We start from the raw sequence: 20,212 nt of genomic DNA on the forward strand, positions 1-20,212 counted from the left end.
AAACAGGTAAATATGGACATTCTATAACCCCTTCACTTTTATTTAGCCTGTCCCAACATTTTTTGAAGTGTGTTGCAGCCATCAAAATCAAAATTTGTTTATATTTACAAAACATATTTAAGTTGGACTGTGTAATATTTTCTTTGTACTTTTGTCAATTAAATAAATGTTAAAAGTGAATTAACAAATCACAGAACCTTCAAACTTTGGGGTTATAGATTTCTGTCCATTTAAAATAATATATAATTTTATTTGCTTTGTGTTGATAATGTACAGGTATTGTGATATTTCTATAAAGACACTTATTTACAGTTTAATCCCTTTAAAGAAAAAGACCAATTACCCCCATTTACCAATTAGAAATATAGGGAGGCAAACTCAAGGAAGAACCCACAAATATAGGGAAACAAAGAGGGCCATCACATTAAGATTTACCTTTGATCAAAGATAACTGAAAAGAGTACTTATAGAGGTAAAACAAACATCTCAAAGAAAAAATAATATATTTGTTATTAAATGATAAAACATTTCTCTGAAGCATCACGTTTTTTATGTTATGATTTTAATTCATGTTAGAATATTTAATAACTATTAAAAAACAATTAAGTCATAAAATAAATTGGATCATAATATGAAAGTTTACTATGATTTTTATTCTAAGTATTTTTTTTAATTGATGTAGTTTTCGGCACATTTTGCAAATCTCCTTTCTCTGTCACACCCATTTCAGATCTTGACGTCTATACTAATGTGCTGATGACCTAAATCAGGTGTGTTTGATTTTGGGGTGCCTCCTCCAGAACCAGTGTTGGGAACCACTGCTGTAGGCTGCATTTGGTAAATAATCTTTTGATATTGAATGCAATTTAGCACTACCTGGTGTAAGAAAACAAAACGACCGAACGACTGGAGCACACAGACACACACACGCACACATCACAGCTTGTTCTAAGAATACAAATATGCAACCTGGGTGTGTCTAGACTCTAGTTCACCACCACGCCTCGACAGACTTCTTAGGTTTTTTTTTTTTTTGGTGAAGCGTTAGCCTACATAAAGATAGCAGACAGACAGTAGTTCATTATATGTCGTTTTAACTTAACTTTGAGCAAAGCATATCTACTGGTATAACGGCTATCTTGTGGTTTATTTGTTTTGAGTTATGTTGTAGTAACAGGCTGACTCCACCTGCTGGCTTGTAAGCATCATGAGCACATTATTACACTGAACGTCATCGACTGACTGCTGCTGGCTGTACACTAGTTGAACTCACACTGAAGAAGGTGGATTAGTGAACAACCTCACCCGTTTTTATTTAAAAAGGCTCAGTTTGAAGGATAATATTAGCAGGTGTTTCTTTCTTTAAGCTACAACACCTATTGGGTGAAGTTTTCTGGATTTCAGACAACGCGTGGTAAGATTGTTACTGTTTTATTCTACCCTCACGTGCTCTTCTAAAGCATGAGGTAAAAAAAAAATTACAACTGTCGAATAGTACATCGATTGATTAATTTATGCTTTAACATGAGAGTAAAATAATTAGCACTTCTTATTTTGGCGGAAACTAGGGTAACCGTGGTAAATATTTGCGAGGGGAAATGAGGCCAAAACATGTTCAACAGCTTTAGAAAAGAGTTTTGACAATTAGCCTGTATTTATAAGTATATAACTTGCTTTTAGTCTATATTTCAAGGGAGTAAGATCACACTTTTCTAAAATACCCTTTTAGTGATAGAATATAATGCAGTTTGTGGCTTTGTTTCAAATCCTCTGAGATCTAAACATCATAACACACATTGAACGTAACTGTGATGCCCGGATCCGCTGTTGAAGTAGACTGAAACACAACCTGATTCACAGATCAATCGCATTAACCATGTTTTCTATTCAATACATGTGTAATATTAAAAACCCATTAACTGTTCCTGATCAACCCTATCAGGGAAAACCAAAAAAGTTAATAGTTACTATCTCTGCACAACAGTTATTTGAATATGACTGATTGCATAACGTTTTAACCAATCTCAAGTACTAGGGTAGAAAAGTAAGGAAATTAACGTGTTATTTAGTTTCCACTTGAAATCTAAAAGGTTGCTTAGTAGAGCACATGATGTAACCGTGTGTTGCAGGCTTGCTTGAGTCATGCTGGCAGTGTTGAACTGATACAAGAAAGGAGACATTCTTTCCCAGTCTGGCTTAAATTACCCAGCAGCGCCCTCCTTGTTTTTGTAAACATTAGAAGCAGCCTGTATACCATCGAGGTGTATACATGAGAAAGTACTTACATGTACATGGGCTGAAAGTAAAAAGTGACATTAAACCTGGTTTTATATTGTTCACAGAGTTCTGTCACACATCCTGGAAAATGTTGGTTCATTTATGACTCAGTTTAGTTGCTCAAAGTTAATTTGACAGTCACTCCTCCCTGAACATGAAATGCAGAAACGCCTTTTCTCAGGATACTTTCATAAACTGACAATATTGAATTGGGTTGCATAAGAGTTTCCTTAGCAGGTGTGAGTCATCTGTGCATGTTGACCTCACTGTTTGGTCCTGCAAGAGCTGCTCTGTTAGATAACAGGAAGTAACGTCTTAACACAAATAATGTCTTAACATATGCGAAGAAAAAAAGTATCATACAAATTTCAAAATATCACCCCATAACCTGAGCGTAGGAAAACTTAGTCGTTGAGGAAAAACTAGGTGTATTCAGACCACTCACTGTAAGGCCTTTCATGGGCTGTGCCTTGATGGTTATTTCCAGGAAGACTTTTTAAAGTGTGGTTAGTGCTTTTTTTAAAAAAAAAATTGCCGTGATCATTACTGTGAGAGTCAAAATGGCAACATAATATTTGAAGCTTTGGTATTTCATCAGAGCTTTTCAGAAGCTTGTACTCACTGATCCAAAATATTGTACGTTCAAATCTTTCATGAACGTTACTGTAGAGATTAAAATGAAAAGAATCCTTTCAAAGTGTAGATGTGCAGACGCAGAGTGAATTTATGTCCACTTATCTGTTGTTTGCATCATACAGTATATCTCGATGGGAAGAGGCAGGAAGGATATTCTAAGTTTAGTGCTCTTGCAGAAATGTTGTCCTTAAGATAATTTGACATTTCCGTCTGAATTGTTTTCAAAAATGAAACTGGTCAGCGCTTGCTTTTTTTTTATCCATTAACTAAATTGATTAGATTAGATGGGTGTAATCCTACCGAAATTACGTTGATAACTTCGCTAAAATGTACACACAATTGTTGAACAGTTAATGAGTAATAATTGTAAGTTATTATAATACTCTTATATTATTATTTAAATCCTTACCTTGTTCAGTTTTCATCAATTTAATGATTCAAAAGATAATTTGTTCTACTTTTACCTTAAAATGCCTCTCCTTGTGCATAATTTCATGCTCTAAGAGAGATTCAAAATTCAAACGATTTTAAATATTCATTCTATAAATACGATTTCAAGTTACAGTTAAAAGTGTTTTAAAATATAAATGGATTTCTTCAGGGATTTCATCTAAAAGTGAGAGACAACATCAGTCACTTCAATCTAGAACCATTAGTGACCGCATAGTGAACTACTTTTGTTAGTATTGAAACTGAGAGAGTATGCATGTATCCAGAAACAGGAAGCTCTTTCCTGCCCGTGAAATGTTTTTGGAGTTGGATGATGAATGTTTTCCTGGTTATAAACAAGTTTAATACAAAAGGGAAAGATCATCTTAAGCTCAGTTATAGGTTGTGTTCAATAATTGACAGATCGTGTTTAGCTTGAGAAAGTTTTTTACATTTGAAACAGTTCTTGGTTTGTTGGGTTATTGAAATATATTTTATGGCTGAATGGGAGATGATTTAGAAAACGCAGATCAATCAAACAAATCTTCTTGATAGCATTTGAACATTGACATGCTCCTAAAGAAAGAATAAAGAAAGTAAATCCATTGTTTTGGAGCAAGTCTGATTTTATCTTGGGTATTTTCTGCACTTTAGTAACACATGGTCACTATGGTATCTAATCTACCCACCAGGCATTAAAGCAGCATGTCAAGGTCCGATTTTCCTCCGGGTTACGATGATTCGCGGCTGATCTCTAACCCTCAGCCTGGAGGAGGTTACCCTGCTTCGGCCCCCCCATATGGCTTCAACGCGTACGGGGGACAGCCGCCTTACCCACAGCCCAATGATCCATACCGAGGCCAACCTGCGGGATACCCCCCGCCAAGTATGCCTGTCATCCCCGTCATCCCTCCTGGTTTAGGTAAGACTGTTATTTCTGGTAAACCTTCAACTTTTTAATTTTGCTGTCACAGTGTTCATGGTCCTGAAAAATTTGAGAACAGTATTGAATAGCCTCCAGATCAGCTTTAGGTTTAAGATCTGGTTCATCGCTTAAACAGTCCATTGTTCTGGAAATTGAATTTTAGCAGATCATGACTGAAGTCAGCATTTTTCTTAATGCAGTCCCTATAGCCTAGCTCTAACCTGATTAGTGTTGATAAGCCAGTGATGTAGTGATTCATTAGATCTCTCTCTGGAATACTTGATTCTGATTGGTTGGTCGCATCATTCTAATTCTAACAACACTTATTGAATTTACTGTTGTTCCTGGCAACTGATTACCTCCGGATATATCTGTGGTAGTTTCATGTCTCCTATATCATTCCATGATCTCTTTCTTGTAGTGTAATAAAAACCATTTAAATGCTAATTTATTTATCGCTTACATAGTTGGGGATTTCTTCAACTATGAGCACTTTAGGCTTTGTGAACTTTTCGAAAAATTTGCTTTCAAGCTTCCACTTATTTAATTTTAACTCTAAGTCATGAAAATTCCCTCTATATCTTTCTATATCCCACTATATGCTCATATTTATATGATGTATTTTTGTAATTTAATGATTCGTGTACATCAAAGTGCTCAACGTTGAAGACTTTCCCAGTTATATGATGGTTTATTTACACAGACTGATGTGAATGAGGCCATTCATGCTCTGCATTCTGCAAATAGCACTTCAGGAGATGCAGTTTTCACAGAAAATATGATTGTTACAGGTGATAATGAAGGATTTACCACAACAGGAGGATTTGACGATATTAGTGTCCGTCACACTTTTATACGAAAAGTAAGGAACCGTTCTTTTGTAATCTGCATAATCTTGCTAAAAAGTAAAAGTGTTTTATGGTAATGTTAATCAGTTGCTATTTCAGATTAATGGATTTTTGAATATGGTCCTAAACGGATAGGTTTGGAAAAATGTTCTTTGTGTCTTGCAGGTTTATCTGATCCTCGCTGCGCAGCTTCTGGTCACAGCTACCATCGTGGCTATTTTCACATTTGTGTGAGTCTTTTAGTTTGTGTGGTTACTTTCTGTGCTTTATGTTCACACTAAATAAAGGACAAATGTTATCTCTGCTGGTTCCGGTGGACTTTGTTGTTAAACTCTAATTTGTTTTTATTCACACAGGGAACCTGTAGGAGTGTTTGTGAGGAAGAATCCAGCCATTTACTGGGTTTCATAGTAAGAATGAAACGACTTCATATTTATAACCTTAAATACAAATGTAGAAAAATAGAACAATGTGAATGACTGTTAAAATGTTTTTTTTTTTTTTCAGTGCTGTCTATTTTGTCACTCACATGGTATTGGTTTGCTGTCAGGGACCCAGGTGAGATGTTTGCCCCATTTCTTTTTTGTCAACCTGATAATAAACAGAACAGATGGCGATATTTTGTAATTCTCGTAGTTTCGTAATGTGACGCAGTAAGAATGAGGGCACAAACATCATACCAGACATTATAAACAAAAAAAAAATCATTTAATCGAAGAAATAAAAAGAGCCACTGCAAACATAAGATGTAATGTGATCCGGTGAATTTAGCTCTGTCCTTTGTTACATTTCAGGAGGCGTTTCCCATGGAACCTGATCCTGTTGGCCATTTTTGTGAGTCATTCTGAAGGAATTAAGAGGGAATGAGGCCAGACCTTTAATGGGCAATGTTGTTTTTACATGTAATGCTGTAGACTAAGTATCAAGGACACTAAAGTCTTTAAACCTTGCCTGTTTTTTCTTATTTTAGACACTGGCCCTATCGTTTATGACTGGAAATATAGCAAGGTGAGACATGTCACACACTACATGTGTGTCTCAGTGGTTAGATACAGTGGGTGGGGGACAGTCTCAGGACTGTTGACGCAGTGTTTTAATGGATGTCCTGTAAACCTTCTGTTTAGCTTTTGACAACTCCTTTGTCCATTTAGTCTGCAATGATAGAGTGGTTTTGTTCCCACGCCATTTAATTCTTCTTTGTACTAGATGTATTAAGATGTCTATGTATACACTTTTTTTTTTTTTTCTTCAAAAAATGTAATCCATTAATTCAGCATGTACCAGGAACAAAAATGACAGCGAAAATTTCTATTTCAAATAAATGCTGTTTGTCAACTTTCATTTATCAATGTATGTATCAAGTAAATGCAACCTTGGCGAGCATATAGACTTCTTCGTCAATCTTCTAGACCCCATGTTTTCGAATGGTAGTATATTTTGCTAATAATAATAATTCTGAATATTCTAATGCAATTTTTTGTTTGTAGCTATTACAGCACTAAGGCAGTTTTCCTGGCCCTGGGCATCACTGTTCTTGTGTCTGTCGCGGTGACTGTGTTCTGCTTCCAGACTAAGGTGGGCTACACATATAATTTGTACACCATAAGCATGACTTTAATGTTTCAGCGTATGTAACCATGCTTTTCTGTTCTTTTATAGGTGGATTTCACTAAATGTTCCGGTTTTTTCTGCGTCCTCGGAATCGTCGTGTTTGTGACTGGCATCATCACAGCTATTGTGCTGTCATTCAAATACGTAAGTATGACTTTGCATCTTGTATTTTGTCCAGAAATAGTCATTTGATCATTTACCTGACTTCTTCACTCTTTGTTTCAGATCCCATGGCTTCACATGCTCTATGCAGCAATAGGGGCCATTGCTTTCACTCTGGTATGTCTGTTCACTGCATCTCATTGAATTCTTTTTTTTTTTTTTTTTTTTTTGTGGAATACTTACGCTTTGTGTGGGAGAATCCAATCCTAAATTCACTTCTTTGCATTTGTGTGTTTTTAAATGATTTAGTTTCTGGCCTATCACACCCAGCTGCTCATCGGGAACAGGAAGCTCTCCATCGGGGCAGAGGAGTATGTGTTTGCGGCTCTCTCCCTTTATGTTGACATTGTCCAGATCTTCATCTTCCTCCTGCAAATTATTGGATTTGCGGAGAGATAGAAGCTTTAAGCTGGCCGATGGAACTTTCCTGTCTTGTCTTTTTATGTTTATGCACTGTGCAGTGTCTTCTCAGTCCAGACCTAACCAACATGTACTCAAATAATACAGAACAAAAACATATCTATCTTTATACTTATGAAACAACTGGTAAGGGATGAATATCATTTGCATTGTTTACTTACCATATGCTTATGTTACAATAAACGATGAGTGATATTATATAGCCGTTACTTTGTCATGGAAATGGAAGCTGTCTTTTAGAAGTGGATCTGTATTAGGCAAATTTAGACTTAGATTTGCTGTATTTACTGTAGGTATTATGTGTGTGTGTGTGGTACATTTTGGTTGAGGGTATAGCCTTTCTGCTTTGTACATGCAATCTAACTGTATTTTATTTTATGAGTTTAGAATATTTATCACTGGCATTTTTATATACAGTATAAAAGTCTACATCAAATATATTTTGCTTTAATTTTGGGAAATAAATGCCTTTACTTAATGAATTTGATACACTTAACCAAAGGTCACAGATTATGTGATGTACAATGGTGCTTTTCCTGTGTTTGCCACCAAAGATACACCCAAGAATTAAAAGTGGTAACTACATATTAAAGGATTGTTATATTTCAATTGTATAGACAAAATAAAACTGTCTTTTCTGTTATAATGTTCTCATGCCACGTTGAACAACAATGTGGCTGAAGTTGGATGTGTAATCATTGTTATTGTGAGGATGATCATAATAAAAGGAACACACATATTATTTAATTGATTTTACTAGTGGTTGCTTATAATGGTGTTCTGTATGCAAACATTTCAAACAGGCAGCAATGAAATCCTTCAGTCGAGGTCTTCATCAACTCCTCATCCATGAGTTCCACTATAATAAATGTTTGCTTTCTACGATGTCTTTGTTATATCCTGCTCCGCTCACTGTTTCCATGGCAGCCCAATGCAATTTTATGCACAATGAGGCAATTATCTAACACAATAGAGTCATTTTCTCAAAGTACAGCTGTCACTGCATCCTGGTGGCTGATTTATATCGGTCTCTCTCGTAATCTCCCTCATTGGCTTTCTTCATTCTCTGTCTGATTTTCAGCTGCTTGAGTCGGTTCTTGTCCACCTGTCTCTTCGCCAGAATAAAGCCAATGATTCCAGCAGGCAGGCCGATCATCCTAGAGGAAAACATCTCGGTGTCAGTGGCCTGAAATAGTTTTTACTACTGGTTTATTCTGGCAGTACTTACCATGCATATCCAACTTTCATTAGAGGATTTTTGGCCTTTCTTTTGGGGATGTACTCAGGCCTGTTATCTTCTTCCTCCTCCTCCTCCTCCTCTTCGTCTATCTTTTGTTGGCTTGTCTTGTTTTCAGGTTCTGGTGCTTTCTGGGTGTTCGTAACCTTTGGAGACTCTGTCTTGGTGATGCTTTGTAAAGCGTAATGTCCGCAGTGTAGAGCTCTGCTGTGCAAAACATTGTCCTGCAGTCTGGGACGAACAACGCTTTGCTCATAGCGAGATCCAATCCATAATGTCCTATTTGACAACTTATACAAACCTGAACAAAAATTTAAAAGATGTTAAACAGTGTTTAATCACATTCATCCTACATTTATTTTCTGCATCCTTTCCATACCGACCTACTAAATCACATACAGTGTTTTGTGAATATTTATTAAATAAAATGGAACGCAGTGCTATTAAAAAATTAGAGTTGTCTGTATGCAGAGGAAGTGTCTGCTCAGGTTAGTAGATATGTGTAGTAATGCAGGTTAGCATTAAGAATCAAGTGGGCTCAGATGATGTCAGCGGTTGAATTATGGTTTAGGGATGGATGGCTTGTAGGTAATGGGGGCAGTTTATCATCTGCAACGCAGGCATTTATATTTTATTATGGCCTTCAAACCCAGTTTCATCCCATGTCTACATTGTTAGAGCTTCTTATTAATGCCAGTAGGTGGCGACACGTGATTGTCTTTATTTAGTCATTGAATAATTGATTGATTCATTCAGCACCAACTGATTCAATCAGGAGCCAAACACCATTGCTGTTTGCACATTTATGTGCACCATTAATGTTCGGAGACACACAACGGTTAACTTAGCTTTGGCTTCGTTTGGAGTTGAATTCTGTCCAAAATGTAAGTTTTTTCAATATTAACTTATGTTAATATTGTGTGAACTGGTGTTGTACACAAGCAATATTGGTCTAAGTTTCAGCATGGCTGCGATTATGTGGCCTGCAGCTTTACCGCGCTTATGCCGATACTAAGAAAAACAACATTTTTGCTCATGTAATATCACTTAATAATTCCTCAGACTGATGGGATTCCCTGAAATAGTGGCATCTAATCAACCTACTACATGTGAGATTCGGAGTCTGAACAACAAGATGTTGAATTTATCAGGGTTTCTGCAGTATTTTTAAGCTCAAATTTAAGACCTTTTTAAGAGCTGCACAAATAAAATTAATACCATATGAGCAGGGTTGGGCAATGTCCATAGTACCGTATTAAACTGTAAAAGCATAATTTACAGTACAGATACAAGTTTTCACAAAAAGAAAACATTTTAAAAAATTGCTAAACTTTACATTTCAGCCTTTAAACCATTTTTAAGAAAACAGATGAGTCAAAAGTATTAAATCTTATATTAATTTGAACAATAATTATTGATAAATCAATTAAATAATCTAAATTCGGGATATGCGATAATGACAAAAAATGACATCTGATCATTTTCTGGGATTTTATCAAAAACGGTAATTAGATAATATTTTGCTTTATAGTGTGTTCTGATATCTTATCTCTCATTATGCTAATAGCTGAAATCCTGGATTTTTGGATATTCTGTGTACTAAGTTCACACCAATAATAGAATGTAATCATTTCTAAAAAACTTCAACTAGTTTTATGGCCATTTTTTACCTTTAAGCCATTTAAGTTTGCACCATCTATTGAGTCAAATTCTTGCATTTGGGCTTTTACCAAGTAGATTAAATCAGTATCAACAACAAAAAAATTTGTTTATCTTGAACGGTTCTTTGCATACAGCTAAATACAAGTAATGTCCACGTAAATTAATGCTACATGAATCTCCTCAGTGCCTGCCAAGCTACCATTTGGTAAGGCACCAGTAATTCAAATTTGTAGCGGTGGTTTAAAAATATTTAATAAGTAAGGTAATAACGTGAAGTCAACTTATTCAGATGTATCACGTTTATAAAGTAAATTAATCAATCTTATGTTCGCACGTTTATCTACCTTGCAAAGTCGACCTCATCAGGTTCCTACAGTGCGCCGCCATCTTTGTTGTGTAAGGAAGAGAAGCACGTTCACGTGACACTGACGAGCATTTTAGGGAGCGCGTCCAATCCAATGCTAAATAATTTTATATTCATTTGTGAAAATACCCTCTTAAGTTTTTAAAAGGGATGCTCATCTTTAATTTAAAAACAGTTAATTTTAGAAATTAATGTTCTGTAAATGCATTTTTCCAACAACAAAAAACCAAATGAAATATAGCCAAAATTAGCAATGTTTTTCTATTTTTTCAGTTTGTATTTTTATTAATATATGGATATTAATACAAGGGATTTGAACGAGCAATTTCTACTGACAACCGACATCAGTGATCTCATTTGTTTTAAACATTACATGTTTTTCAGCAAATAAACATGTTATTATTCATTGCATAATGAACACAACTTATAATAGAATTACACTTTGACAGCACTTAACAAAACATGATAAACTATATATGAAAGACACTTTATGCATGACAATTTCTAAAATTTTAAAATGTTCTAAAACACTAGAATAAAAAAAAACATATTTACAAAAATCTTTTTTTTTTTGCAAGGTCACAAATCCTCATAAAAATGAGAATGGTTATAACCATCCTTACGAAGCAATGCAAAAACATTGTGGGGAAAAAGCTAAAAATTTACAAAAAGAGAAGGGACTGAAGAAGCACACCCCCACTTTCAGAATGCCATCTCTAATAAAATCCCTAACACTTTGAGTGAATACAGCAGAAAATGTCAAGGTCAAAAAGTTTAGTCATCAAAAGTATAATTGGGGTTGACCACCAGCGTGACGTCTTCCTCCTGGGATTCTGTTCCACTGGACTCCGCTGATCCTTTCAGCCCAGACTGTGTCAGCTCAATCAAAATGTAATCCTGATGAAGAGAACAGACAATACATATTATAACACTTCATGCAGTCTCTACACAACATATTCACAATAGAGCTTAAACATAGAGAGATTTAAATCAAATGAAAATGTTTCCTTACATAGTGAACCAGTCTGTAGATAATTTTCTCTATCATTGCCTTCTTATTGATGAGTTCCATTTCTGAATCAATCTCGGATTCGATTTCCTTCAGATACCAGTTCACTACTTCACTCTTCTTAAGCGCAGTCTCGTCCTCGGCTAGGAGAAATGGCATAATGCAAATTAGATTCCTGCGGGCTGTGTTGTGTTGTCTGAGCATTTCATGTTGTAGTTTGTGTTAAAAGTGCATAATAATTGCTGAAATTACAGTTTGTTATGACTTGTACAGAGTGCTCACCTTCCTCAGCGTGACGCAGATGTAACACCAACAGGTTAGAAATTCGTTTATACTCTGCAAATGACAGTCGCAGTGAGGGTTTGGCGCTATCACCGTTGACCCCGTGACCGTTAATACCATTTGTATGCTCGTGACCATTCGCTTCTCCATTAACATCTCCATTCACACCATTAGGTGCATGGTCATGGCCTAAAAACAGCAAGAAAACAAAGAAGTGTGGTTAAAACAGTCATAATTTTTTACTCTAAGGCCCACTTTTGTTCAAAACAATATTCAAGTCTAGGCTTATATGTACATCTAGCTCTTCTGTTGTAATAAAAGAAACACTGTACATATTTTTTAAGGGTTAGTCAACCCAAAAATGAAATGCCTGTCATCATTTAGTCATGTTATGTCAAATCTGTTCAACTTTCTTTCTTCTGTGGAACACAAAAGAAGATATTTTGAAGAATGTTGATAACAAAACATTCAGTTTCAGTTTCCCAACATTCTAAAAATATATTTTGTGTTTCACAGAAGAATGTATATCATACAGGTTTGGATAAACATTACGGTGAGTAAAAGATGACAGATTTTTCATTTTTGGATGCACTATACCTTTAAGAAAGAATAATATGCCTACATTTTGAAGACATATTGGGGCACCCAGTTAGAAGCATGTTGTACTAGACTTAGATTGATCAAAATGACTTTATTTAGAGGCTGAATGAAGTGTTAACACGTCTAGAAACAGAGAATGACTTTACCATTCATCTGATTGTCATCTCCTTCCTCCTCCATGGCCTCCTCTTCCTCCTGGTCCAGATTAATATCGGGAGTCTCGACCCGAATAATAGACTTGTTCAGCAGCCTGAAAGCCTCTTTGACATGCTTTGGCTGAACCTAAAAGATAGAAACAATAAAACAAAATTAAGGAATAATTGGTGGCATGCTTTTGAATTATTGAAAAATAACGCACACCCTAGGTGGTAATGTGCGCCTCAGTTGTGTTCAGCAGCAGCGTCTCTTAGTAAAACTGTATATTTAACTGCTTTAAAAACAGTGATGTTAGCATCTTACAAGTAAGAAATGTCTTGTAGCTTTACATTTGCAGAAAAGTCAACTGTGGGGCAACACTGAGAAGAAGTTTCTACTTTTCTCTGTGTGTCTGTACAGTACAGCATGCCTTCCATTGATAACAGGTAATTCAATTGGAAAAAATGGAAATTGTCTGTAAATTTTAACCTATTAAAGGCTAGTCATACTTGCTTGCTTAGTGAGTGGGATTTTTGGTTCATTTTCTTTTATAGGCTGAAAGGACCTTTTTACGGAGCCCCACAAATGACATGTAAGAAAAAATAAATAAATTGTGCGCACGATTTACTAATTCATGCCCTCAATGTACTAAAACGTGCACACGATTACTATTGTGTTCCCTCTAATATTTTTTCCTGCATGTCATGTGTGGGGCTCCGTACCTTTGAAATAGCTGAAATCATTTAGTGAATAGATATGGTTTTTTAATCCTATCAACAGACCTGGAATTATTCAATAGCTCATCACAATAAACAAACTAATATTGATATTTATTTTAGAGATAAGATAACTAAAATCATTTCAGAATTCTCTTTTTTTTTTTTTTATATACACACCTCATCACAACAGTGCATCCTTGCCATGCTCTCACAAAGACGAATCAGGCTTTCCAGCTGCCGTACTGTGATCCTCCAAGCTGATTTAGTGACTCCGGAGCCGTCCCGCTGTCTCAGTCGCTTGTACTGCTCCACAATGAATTCCTCAGACTCCTTTGAGATCTGATAGCACACACACAGATCGAGACACAGTTAAGAAATACCTGACATCGTGACAATGTAACAGCTTGGAGCCAAATACAAGTTCATACAAATTTGTAAACTAAGTGTCCAGGTGAGTAGATCTGAGCCAAATGCAAACAAGGAACCTTTTTGGTTCAAATCTACGTGAACTTCCAAATATTTTGTGGCCAGTGGGAGCATCAGGAAGAATGAAGATAAGTTGTCCCGTCACTCACCTTTGGTTTGAACTGGCGAGCAAACAGCAGGTATCTGCGGATCTCATCTAGACTGTAGACACGCTCGACAGAATTCTCAATTCTGGAGTGGAGATCCACTATACGTCTGGCAATGGCATAATCAGTGACCTGAAATAAAAGACAGAGGCATTTACTAACAACATCTAACAACATCATCTTCATATGCTGTTGCATTGTTGGTCAGAACACACAAACGCATACCTCATTGCAGTCGTCTACCAGGATGAAGAAGAGATCAAAACGTGACATGATGGGTGCCGTCAGGTTGATGTTCTGCTTGAGAGATTTGGAGCGGTCATAACGTCCGTTCACTGGGTTTGCTGCAGCCAAGATGGATGTGCGAGCATTCAGAGTGGCCTACAATTTGACAAAATTAGTCTTTTATGGTACAAGCATAAAATATCTTAACAGATAACAGTGGTCAGGGGTGTGCAATGAACTGGTAGATAAAACTGGTCTATTGCACTTACACAGACACTGCAGTGTTACATTGTCAAAACAGTCAGATATTCTCAAAGTTAGTATATTTATGTAAACAGTTGGTTAGGTCTTAATTTAATGTTAACAGCTAGATAAAAAAGATGTGTAAGTATATTAAATTAGTGCATTTAGTCTTAAAGTGACAGCAGCCTAATTTTCTCATCAATCCCAATAAATGCATTATTATAGGTCTTTAAATCCAAAGTAGGAATTTCCCAGGCCTAATCCAAACTGTTAGTAAAAATATATCCCAAATGCACTGATGAAAGTTTAAGCTAATATGTAACCTATAAATCTGCATTTTAATCTTGACTCTCACCTTGACCCCGGCTTTGGTGATGGAGATGGTCTGTTGCTCCATAGCCTCATGGATGGCTACTTGGTCTCTTGTTTCCATCTTATCAAACTCATCAATGCAGCAAACCCCCTATGGACACCAATGTCAAATCAATAGGGATTTAAATGTATGCATTTAGCAGGTTTTATTTTATTCAAAGCGACTTACATTGCATTCAGGCTAACAATTTTTCCTAACATGTGTTCCCTGGGATTCAAACCCCCAACCTTGCACTTGCTAACACAATGCTCTACCATTTGAGCTACAGGAACACAAAGGATTTCAGTGACTCAGACGTACAGGGACTTTACACAAATCATTTTTAAAGATAACTCACATTGTCAGCCAACATGAGTGCTCCGGCTTCAATGACAAACTCGTGTGATTCCTCATCTCTCACCACAGCGGCTGTGAGACCGGCCGCGCTGGAGGCTTTACCGCTGGTGTAGACCGCACGGGGACTGAACTCCTCAACATGTCTGAAAAACAGCCAAACCGGGAGAATTAATACATAATTACACATAAATCAAAAGAAAATGGAAAAACACTCTTTACAAGATAAACTAGTTTTACTTAAGGAACTGGCTCTTGGCTGTGCTGGGATCTCCAACGATGCAGACGTTGATGTCTCCTCTCAGAGATGTGCCCTCCATGGTGGTTTTAGGAACCCCTCCGAACAACATGAGCAGAATCCCCCGCTTTACCTCATCATTACCTGAACACAACAGATTTCGTATCAGAAATAATTGAACTGCATCATACAATGTAAAAAAATCTTTAGTCAAGACGACCTAAAATCGAAATCCATTTCGATGACTAAATCAACACAACTACAATTGGTTACACCGCTAATGGTTTTTTCAAAGGACAGATCAAGGGGTTTCAAAGAGTAAGTTTCCCCAAAAATGATCGGTTACTCATCCTCATGTCATTCCAAACCCATAACATCTCTGTTCATCCTTGCAAATAAAGACATTCATAAAAAGTTTACAAAGAGAAATCCACACAAATCAAGCGATTTCATCCAAGTCTTATGAAGAGACACATATAGACATTGATCAATGGGTAACTGATGCCTTTTCATTTTAGGATTAACTATTAATTCAGGGTAACAACTGCAAGTTTCCACTTTTTTACAATGTTTATTTATCTGCATTATATCGGCCAAACCACTCTCCTGTCACTGGCCACTTACCACGAATATATGAATTCATTTTGTTAGCATCAATTTGTGCTTGTGCCCAACATATTAACGTTTAAAGTGTCTAACCATGAATGGTAGGGAAGAGGCTGGTGCAGAGGTTGTGGTAGAGGTTTTTATCTTGACTCATCTCAAACACCTTCTCCCACTCCTGTACCGTCATCTGTTTCTTGATACTCTCCGCTGTCTGCTCCTCATCCCGGATCTCCTTACCGCCAAACTACAAACAGAGACATCCCATTAAAATAATCTGGAATAACAGAAACGAGGGCTCCATGCCTACATCGGGCTTGACTCTTACTCTGGGATTGGTGGGGGCTACGTGGCACGCCAAGAAAGCAAGTTTGTAGGAAAGTTCTCTGACACCCAGCGCTTTAAGCCCACGGAGACCCTCATTCTCGTAACCTTGCACCCCAGCTGTACGAGAGCTGGTCTCAGAACGCACACCTGAAACAAACACAATTAATACTCAGACGTGCAACCACTGTATAAACATCAGTGACGGCTGACTGGATGAGGGGTGTGTACCTGGTGTGGACAGCTGGGATACATCTGGCACAACAATGAGGGAACCAATGAAGTCACATTTATCACCAGCCTGTGCCGACTCCACAGCCTCGGCCCGCAGAATCACCTCCATACTACGAGGTATGCAGCCCCGTGGCAGCTCAGCCTGTGTCTCCTGGATACGCACCTGGAATTAAAAGGAAGTAAAATGTCAAAATGCATTAACAACTCTTTAAGAACAGTACAGCAGTCGAGAATTGCACAGGGCTAGTATGATGAAATCTCAACTGAATAGGAATGATTATTAAAAATAACATTCTAAAATGATATGGTTTTCTTCCCGTCGTACCTTCTGGAAGTCAATGAATTTGGATTTGTTTGTATCCAGGAGAAATCGTCTACGGTTGTTGCACACAGGGTTGCGGCAAATGCTTGGCTGAGTGTATTTAAACTGCTGCTCCACGTCTTTTATCACTCCCTGACAGTCCAAACACAGGAAGGTGCCGCTCACCAGCTCAGGGTGAACCGGGTGAGTACGGACAACCTGGGCACTGATGCGCACAAGTGAGCCAACCTTCATCATGGACAGCTCACGGATCCTGCAGGAGCCCAGAACAGGATTGATTAGTTAAGAAGGCATGTGTTCAAAATAACAAGCAATTGATTAATCAGTCTGTAAGATATACAGCAAGGATAGGCAGCCACTGTCCTGCAGAGTTCAGCTCCAACCCTAATTAAACACACCTGAACAAGGCAATCAGTGTTTTCGGGATTACTAGATATATACAGGCAGGTGAGTTTTTATGAGGGATGAAGCTAAACTCTGCAGGATAGTGGCCCTCCAGGACTGGAGTTGCCTATCCCTGATATACAGTATTTTAGTTTTAAATAATTCATTAGTCACACTGTCTTCAAAATTCTCTTTACTTGTGTCTGGTTGGTAGATCCTGGAAGGCCACATAGAATTCCTTTGAGATCGGAACTTCTCCATGATCCCGAGCAAAATTACGCACAGCACGGCACAGGAAGGGGTAAAGTCTTAAACAAAACAACAACAAGAAAAGTTTTGCTTTGTACACTTAGTTCGTCAACAAAGTTTTAGCAGTTAAATAAAGCAGTTTTTTGTACTTATATTTAAATGATAAGATGAATATAGCAAAGTATATGGTGACTAAATTAAAAAGCAATGTATGGAAACAATTTACAATATAAATAAATATAAATAAATAAATAAATAGGGATTTTCTTTTTTTTTCACACCTATAGAACTCTTCCTGGATGGCGGTTGCCAGTTCTTGATTAAAGCCCTCCAGGTCGGTGAAACTGACCACGAGTGTGTTTCTCTCCGGCCGGATCAACTCCTCTGCGTCCCGCAGGTACTTCACTTCTCCATCACTGTTCTGAAACCTGCGGAGCGGTACACAACAATATAGTGTACAATTATGAGTACGACCAAAATGTCTACAAATCACACGAAAAACATTTTTTTTTACATTAAAGCAAAGATAATACATGTAACACGTGCACGGGTGTAATGTTCATGCGAACATATAAATTCTACCATTCCATATAAATATATTTGTAGTTTAACATGAAATCATAAGACTAATGTTAGTGTACAAGCGTGCAATGTTTCATAGGAAATATTGTAATTATGCTAACGTATACGGGTTAACTTTACCCATCGTGAAACTTTCATAATACTGAGGAACAATAAGAAGAACCGCATTTACTCACTCTTCCAAAAAAGCCTGGAATAATTTTTGGCATTTTTCCGCCAGTTCGTCCTTGATCATCTGACCAGCATTCGTATTTGTTCCTTGTTCCACAACATCCATTTTTGTAATTAATTGTTACTACGAAGTTATAACAATAATGTTCTCCCTGTCCCGTCAAACACAAGATGCACACGAGCTTTTTCAGAAGTTTTCGCGCGAAATGCTGTACCATGTGATTATTTTCGCGCCACCAGGATCCAATCAGATTCTCGCTTTTCGCTGCTGCCACAATGGCCAATCATTCTCGAGCTTTCTGTTAGGGGGGAGCATCATGTTTAGGTCTGACAGTTTTTTTAAATAAAGATTTAAACAATAGAGAAATATCAAAAATTTTAAATAGGAAAAATATTTGTTAAAATGAAATGATAAAATAGGGGTTACTCTAAACGGGCGAAGCGTATCGCCTTAGAAGTTTGATTGATCAGTTAACGTACAGTATCAGACCCATATAGTGCAAAAAAGTATAAACAATAACCTTGCTGTTTTAACAACCCCATTATGCACTTGTAATAAAGTGTCTAAAACTTTAAATTGGGAAGTTGTTGCGTGGCATTATGTATAAAAATGTTTCAGAGCGACAGTGTCACGTGATACATGTTACTCTTCTCTGCGCAGCTGAGATTGAGCCAATTATGGTACTATAATCTTACTACAAATAGTGTGAGTACTGAATGGGGCATTATTTAGCAATTTTATAGAAATTTGTATTTATATATTGTGGTAGTATTGTTGCCACGTTTAAAACCTCAAAATACAATAAACTGGCAGAAAGTATATAGCAAAACAAATATTTGTAACAGTTATTTCAGACATTACTTGCCATCCGCCGTTAATTTTTCACTGGTCTCGCTTCTGGTCATCTGCTCATTTAATGACTTAAAAAAAAAAAAAAATTATTCTGTCTGTTACTTTTCAACATGATTTCAGCTTATTTTTCTTGTTGGCTCACTACAGTTTGTTTCGTCAGTTTTAATGATGTGCCTTGTGTTAACACTAGATGGCACAACTACTATATTATATGTAAACAGCCATATTTTTAGTCAAGCCAGCAGATGACGCCAGAGAGTTATGCATACAAATATGCCAAACATGCAATATAAATGAAAAATGTAATGTTATAAGGCAACATTAAGTATTTTTTTAAAATGTGATTGTTTTACTCACACAACAGCTAAAATCATAGGGCTTGTGGTAAAAACACTTCAATATAGCTTTCATTTTAATCAACAAATATTATATCATATTTAACAGATGATGAATAGATTGATTTCAAAATATACCTGTCAAGGCATTACATACTAAAACATAGCAACACCAAATGAAAGTTTCCCAAAACAATATCTAAATAACTATTAATCTAGTAATTATCAATGTCCAAAAGCCAAGCCATCTTCATAGAATTAAGTCATTTTAGTCAGAACTAGACATACTTTCTTGGGAACAACATAACAGATAAGTCATGAACAATACGGTCAGAAACATGCAAAAGTAAATTTGGTAAATTTTGCCAATGTTGGCCTGTTACTAATAATAATATAACTATTAAAAACATTACATTAATATTCTGATTTGAGGTTTTTAGAAATACAATCATTAAGGTTTTCAATCATTCTGAAACTACTTTCTAAAGTCGTTCTTCTCGACAAACTAATAGAGGTAACAGATGTTGTTGACATGTTTCTGTTATCAGATGTGTGTAGCTGGAAGACTTTGTGGACAGATATCTGTATCTGAACCTGATAGTTTGGTTGGGATAAAAACCACTTTTGCTGGTCGATCAACTAAGAACATGTGTATGAACGTTTGTGTCTGGGAGAGTTTTTAGTGTCTGTTAGGCGTATCCTGAGTTGTGGTCTCTATAAGTAGGTGTCTTTGTTTTTGTGGTTTCCGTCACAGCGGTTGATTTCATCCTGTGGCGGCATTTTTAAATTTAAAAATCATACTTTCATTGGTAGACAGAATGAAGACATGCAGGCGTCAAAGTAACACTTAATCAG

The 20,212-nt window shown here is 36.7% G+C and overlaps 3 protein-coding genes across 4 annotated transcripts; 1 reads left to right on the forward strand and 2 right to left on the reverse strand.

Annotated features, from left to right (window-relative positions):
• Window positions 1-727: 727 nt before the first annotated feature.
• tmbim1a (transmembrane BAX inhibitor motif containing 1a) lies at window positions 728-8,059 on the forward strand. Of its 2 annotated transcripts, none has more exons than XM_052559516.1 (12): window positions 728-837; window positions 4,035-4,264; window positions 5,059-5,129; window positions 5,281-5,345; window positions 5,472-5,525; window positions 5,623-5,673; window positions 5,910-5,949; window positions 6,086-6,123; window positions 6,603-6,690; window positions 6,775-6,870; window positions 6,952-7,005; window positions 7,138-8,059. In XM_052559516.1, exons 2-12 carry the CDS (start codon window positions 4,048-4,050, stop codon window positions 7,285-7,287), a joined length of 924 nt encoding a protein of 307 aa, XP_052415476.1. In that variant the 5' UTR covers window positions 728-837; window positions 4,035-4,047; the 3' UTR covers window positions 7,288-8,059. The 2 variants fall into 2 exon arrangements, with proteins under 2 accessions (XP_052415476.1, XP_052415475.1); XM_052559515.1 differs by lacking the exon at window positions 728-837 and adding an exon at window positions 997-1,414.
• si:ch73-71c20.5 (DUF4748 domain-containing protein) lies at window positions 8,031-10,642 on the reverse strand. The gene is made up of 3 exons (XM_052559517.1): window positions 10,552-10,642; window positions 8,537-8,846; window positions 8,031-8,465 (listed from the first exon to the last, which is right to left on the reverse strand). Exons 1-3 carry the CDS (start codon window positions 10,592-10,594, stop codon window positions 8,306-8,308), a joined length of 513 nt encoding a protein of 170 aa, XP_052415477.1. The 5' UTR covers window positions 10,595-10,642; the 3' UTR covers window positions 8,031-8,305.
• A 189-nt stretch (window positions 10,643-10,831) lies between these two features.
• Window positions 10,832-18,379, reverse strand: mcm6 (minichromosome maintenance complex component 6). Its single transcript, XM_052559853.1, has 17 exons — window positions 18,175-18,379; window positions 17,698-17,844; window positions 17,365-17,475; window positions 16,787-17,036; window positions 16,459-16,624; window positions 16,232-16,377; window positions 16,000-16,150; window positions 15,303-15,444; window positions 15,067-15,208; window positions 14,712-14,819; window positions 14,114-14,269; window positions 13,892-14,020; window positions 13,494-13,655; window positions 12,609-12,744; window positions 11,863-12,051; window positions 11,584-11,723; window positions 10,832-11,468 (listed from the first exon to the last, which is right to left on the reverse strand). The coding sequence occupies exons 1-17, from the start codon at window positions 18,273-18,275 to the stop codon at window positions 11,346-11,348; spliced, it is 2,499 nt and encodes an 832-aa protein (XP_052415813.1). The 5' UTR covers window positions 18,276-18,379; the 3' UTR covers window positions 10,832-11,345.
• Window positions 18,380-20,212: the final 1,833 nt, after the last annotated feature.

Source organism: Carassius gibelio, chromosome B6 (assembly GCF_023724105.1).
Source record: "Carassius gibelio isolate Cgi1373 ecotype wild population from Czech Republic chromosome B6, carGib1.2-hapl.c, whole genome shotgun sequence".
Taxonomy (NCBI): domain Eukaryota; kingdom Metazoa; phylum Chordata; class Actinopteri; order Cypriniformes; family Cyprinidae; genus Carassius; species Carassius gibelio.

Bases quoted from the DNA above. Each gene is read 5' to 3' on its own strand.
- tmbim1a (XM_052559516.1), top strand. From the start codon at position 4,048: ATGTCAAGGTCCGATTTTCCTCCGGGTTACGATGATTCGCGGCTGATC. The intron at 5,130-5,280 runs GTAAGGAACCGT...TGTGTCTTGCAG, and splicing joins GTCACACTTTTATACGAAAA to GTTTATCTGATCCTCGCTGC. The intron at 6,691-6,774 runs GTGGGCTACACA...GTTCTTTTATAG, and splicing joins TGTTCTGCTTCCAGACTAAG to GTGGATTTCACTAAATGTTC.
- si:ch73-71c20.5 (XM_052559517.1), bottom strand. From the start codon at position 10,594: ATGGCGGCGCACTGTAGGAACCTGATGAGGTCGACTTTGCAAG. The intron at 8,847-10,551 runs GTAGATAAACGT...ATTTTTGTTCAG, and splicing joins GATGAGGTCGACTTTGCAAG to GTTTGTATAAGTTGTCAAAT. The intron at 8,466-8,536 runs GTAAGTACTGCC...GTTTTCCTCTAG, and splicing joins ATGAAAGTTGGATATGCATG to GATGATCGGCCTGCCTGCTG.
- mcm6 (XM_052559853.1), bottom strand. From the start codon at position 18,275: ATGGATGTTGTGGAACAAGGAACAAATACGAATGCTGGTCAGATGATC. The intron at 12,745-13,493 runs GTGTGTATATAA...TCTATCTTTTAG, and splicing joins GGATGCACTGTTGTGATGAG to GTTCAGCCAAAGCATGTCAA. The intron at 12,052-12,608 runs GTAAAGTCATTC...TGCTGTTTTTAG, and splicing joins AGATGACAATCAGATGAATG to GCCATGACCATGCACCTAAT.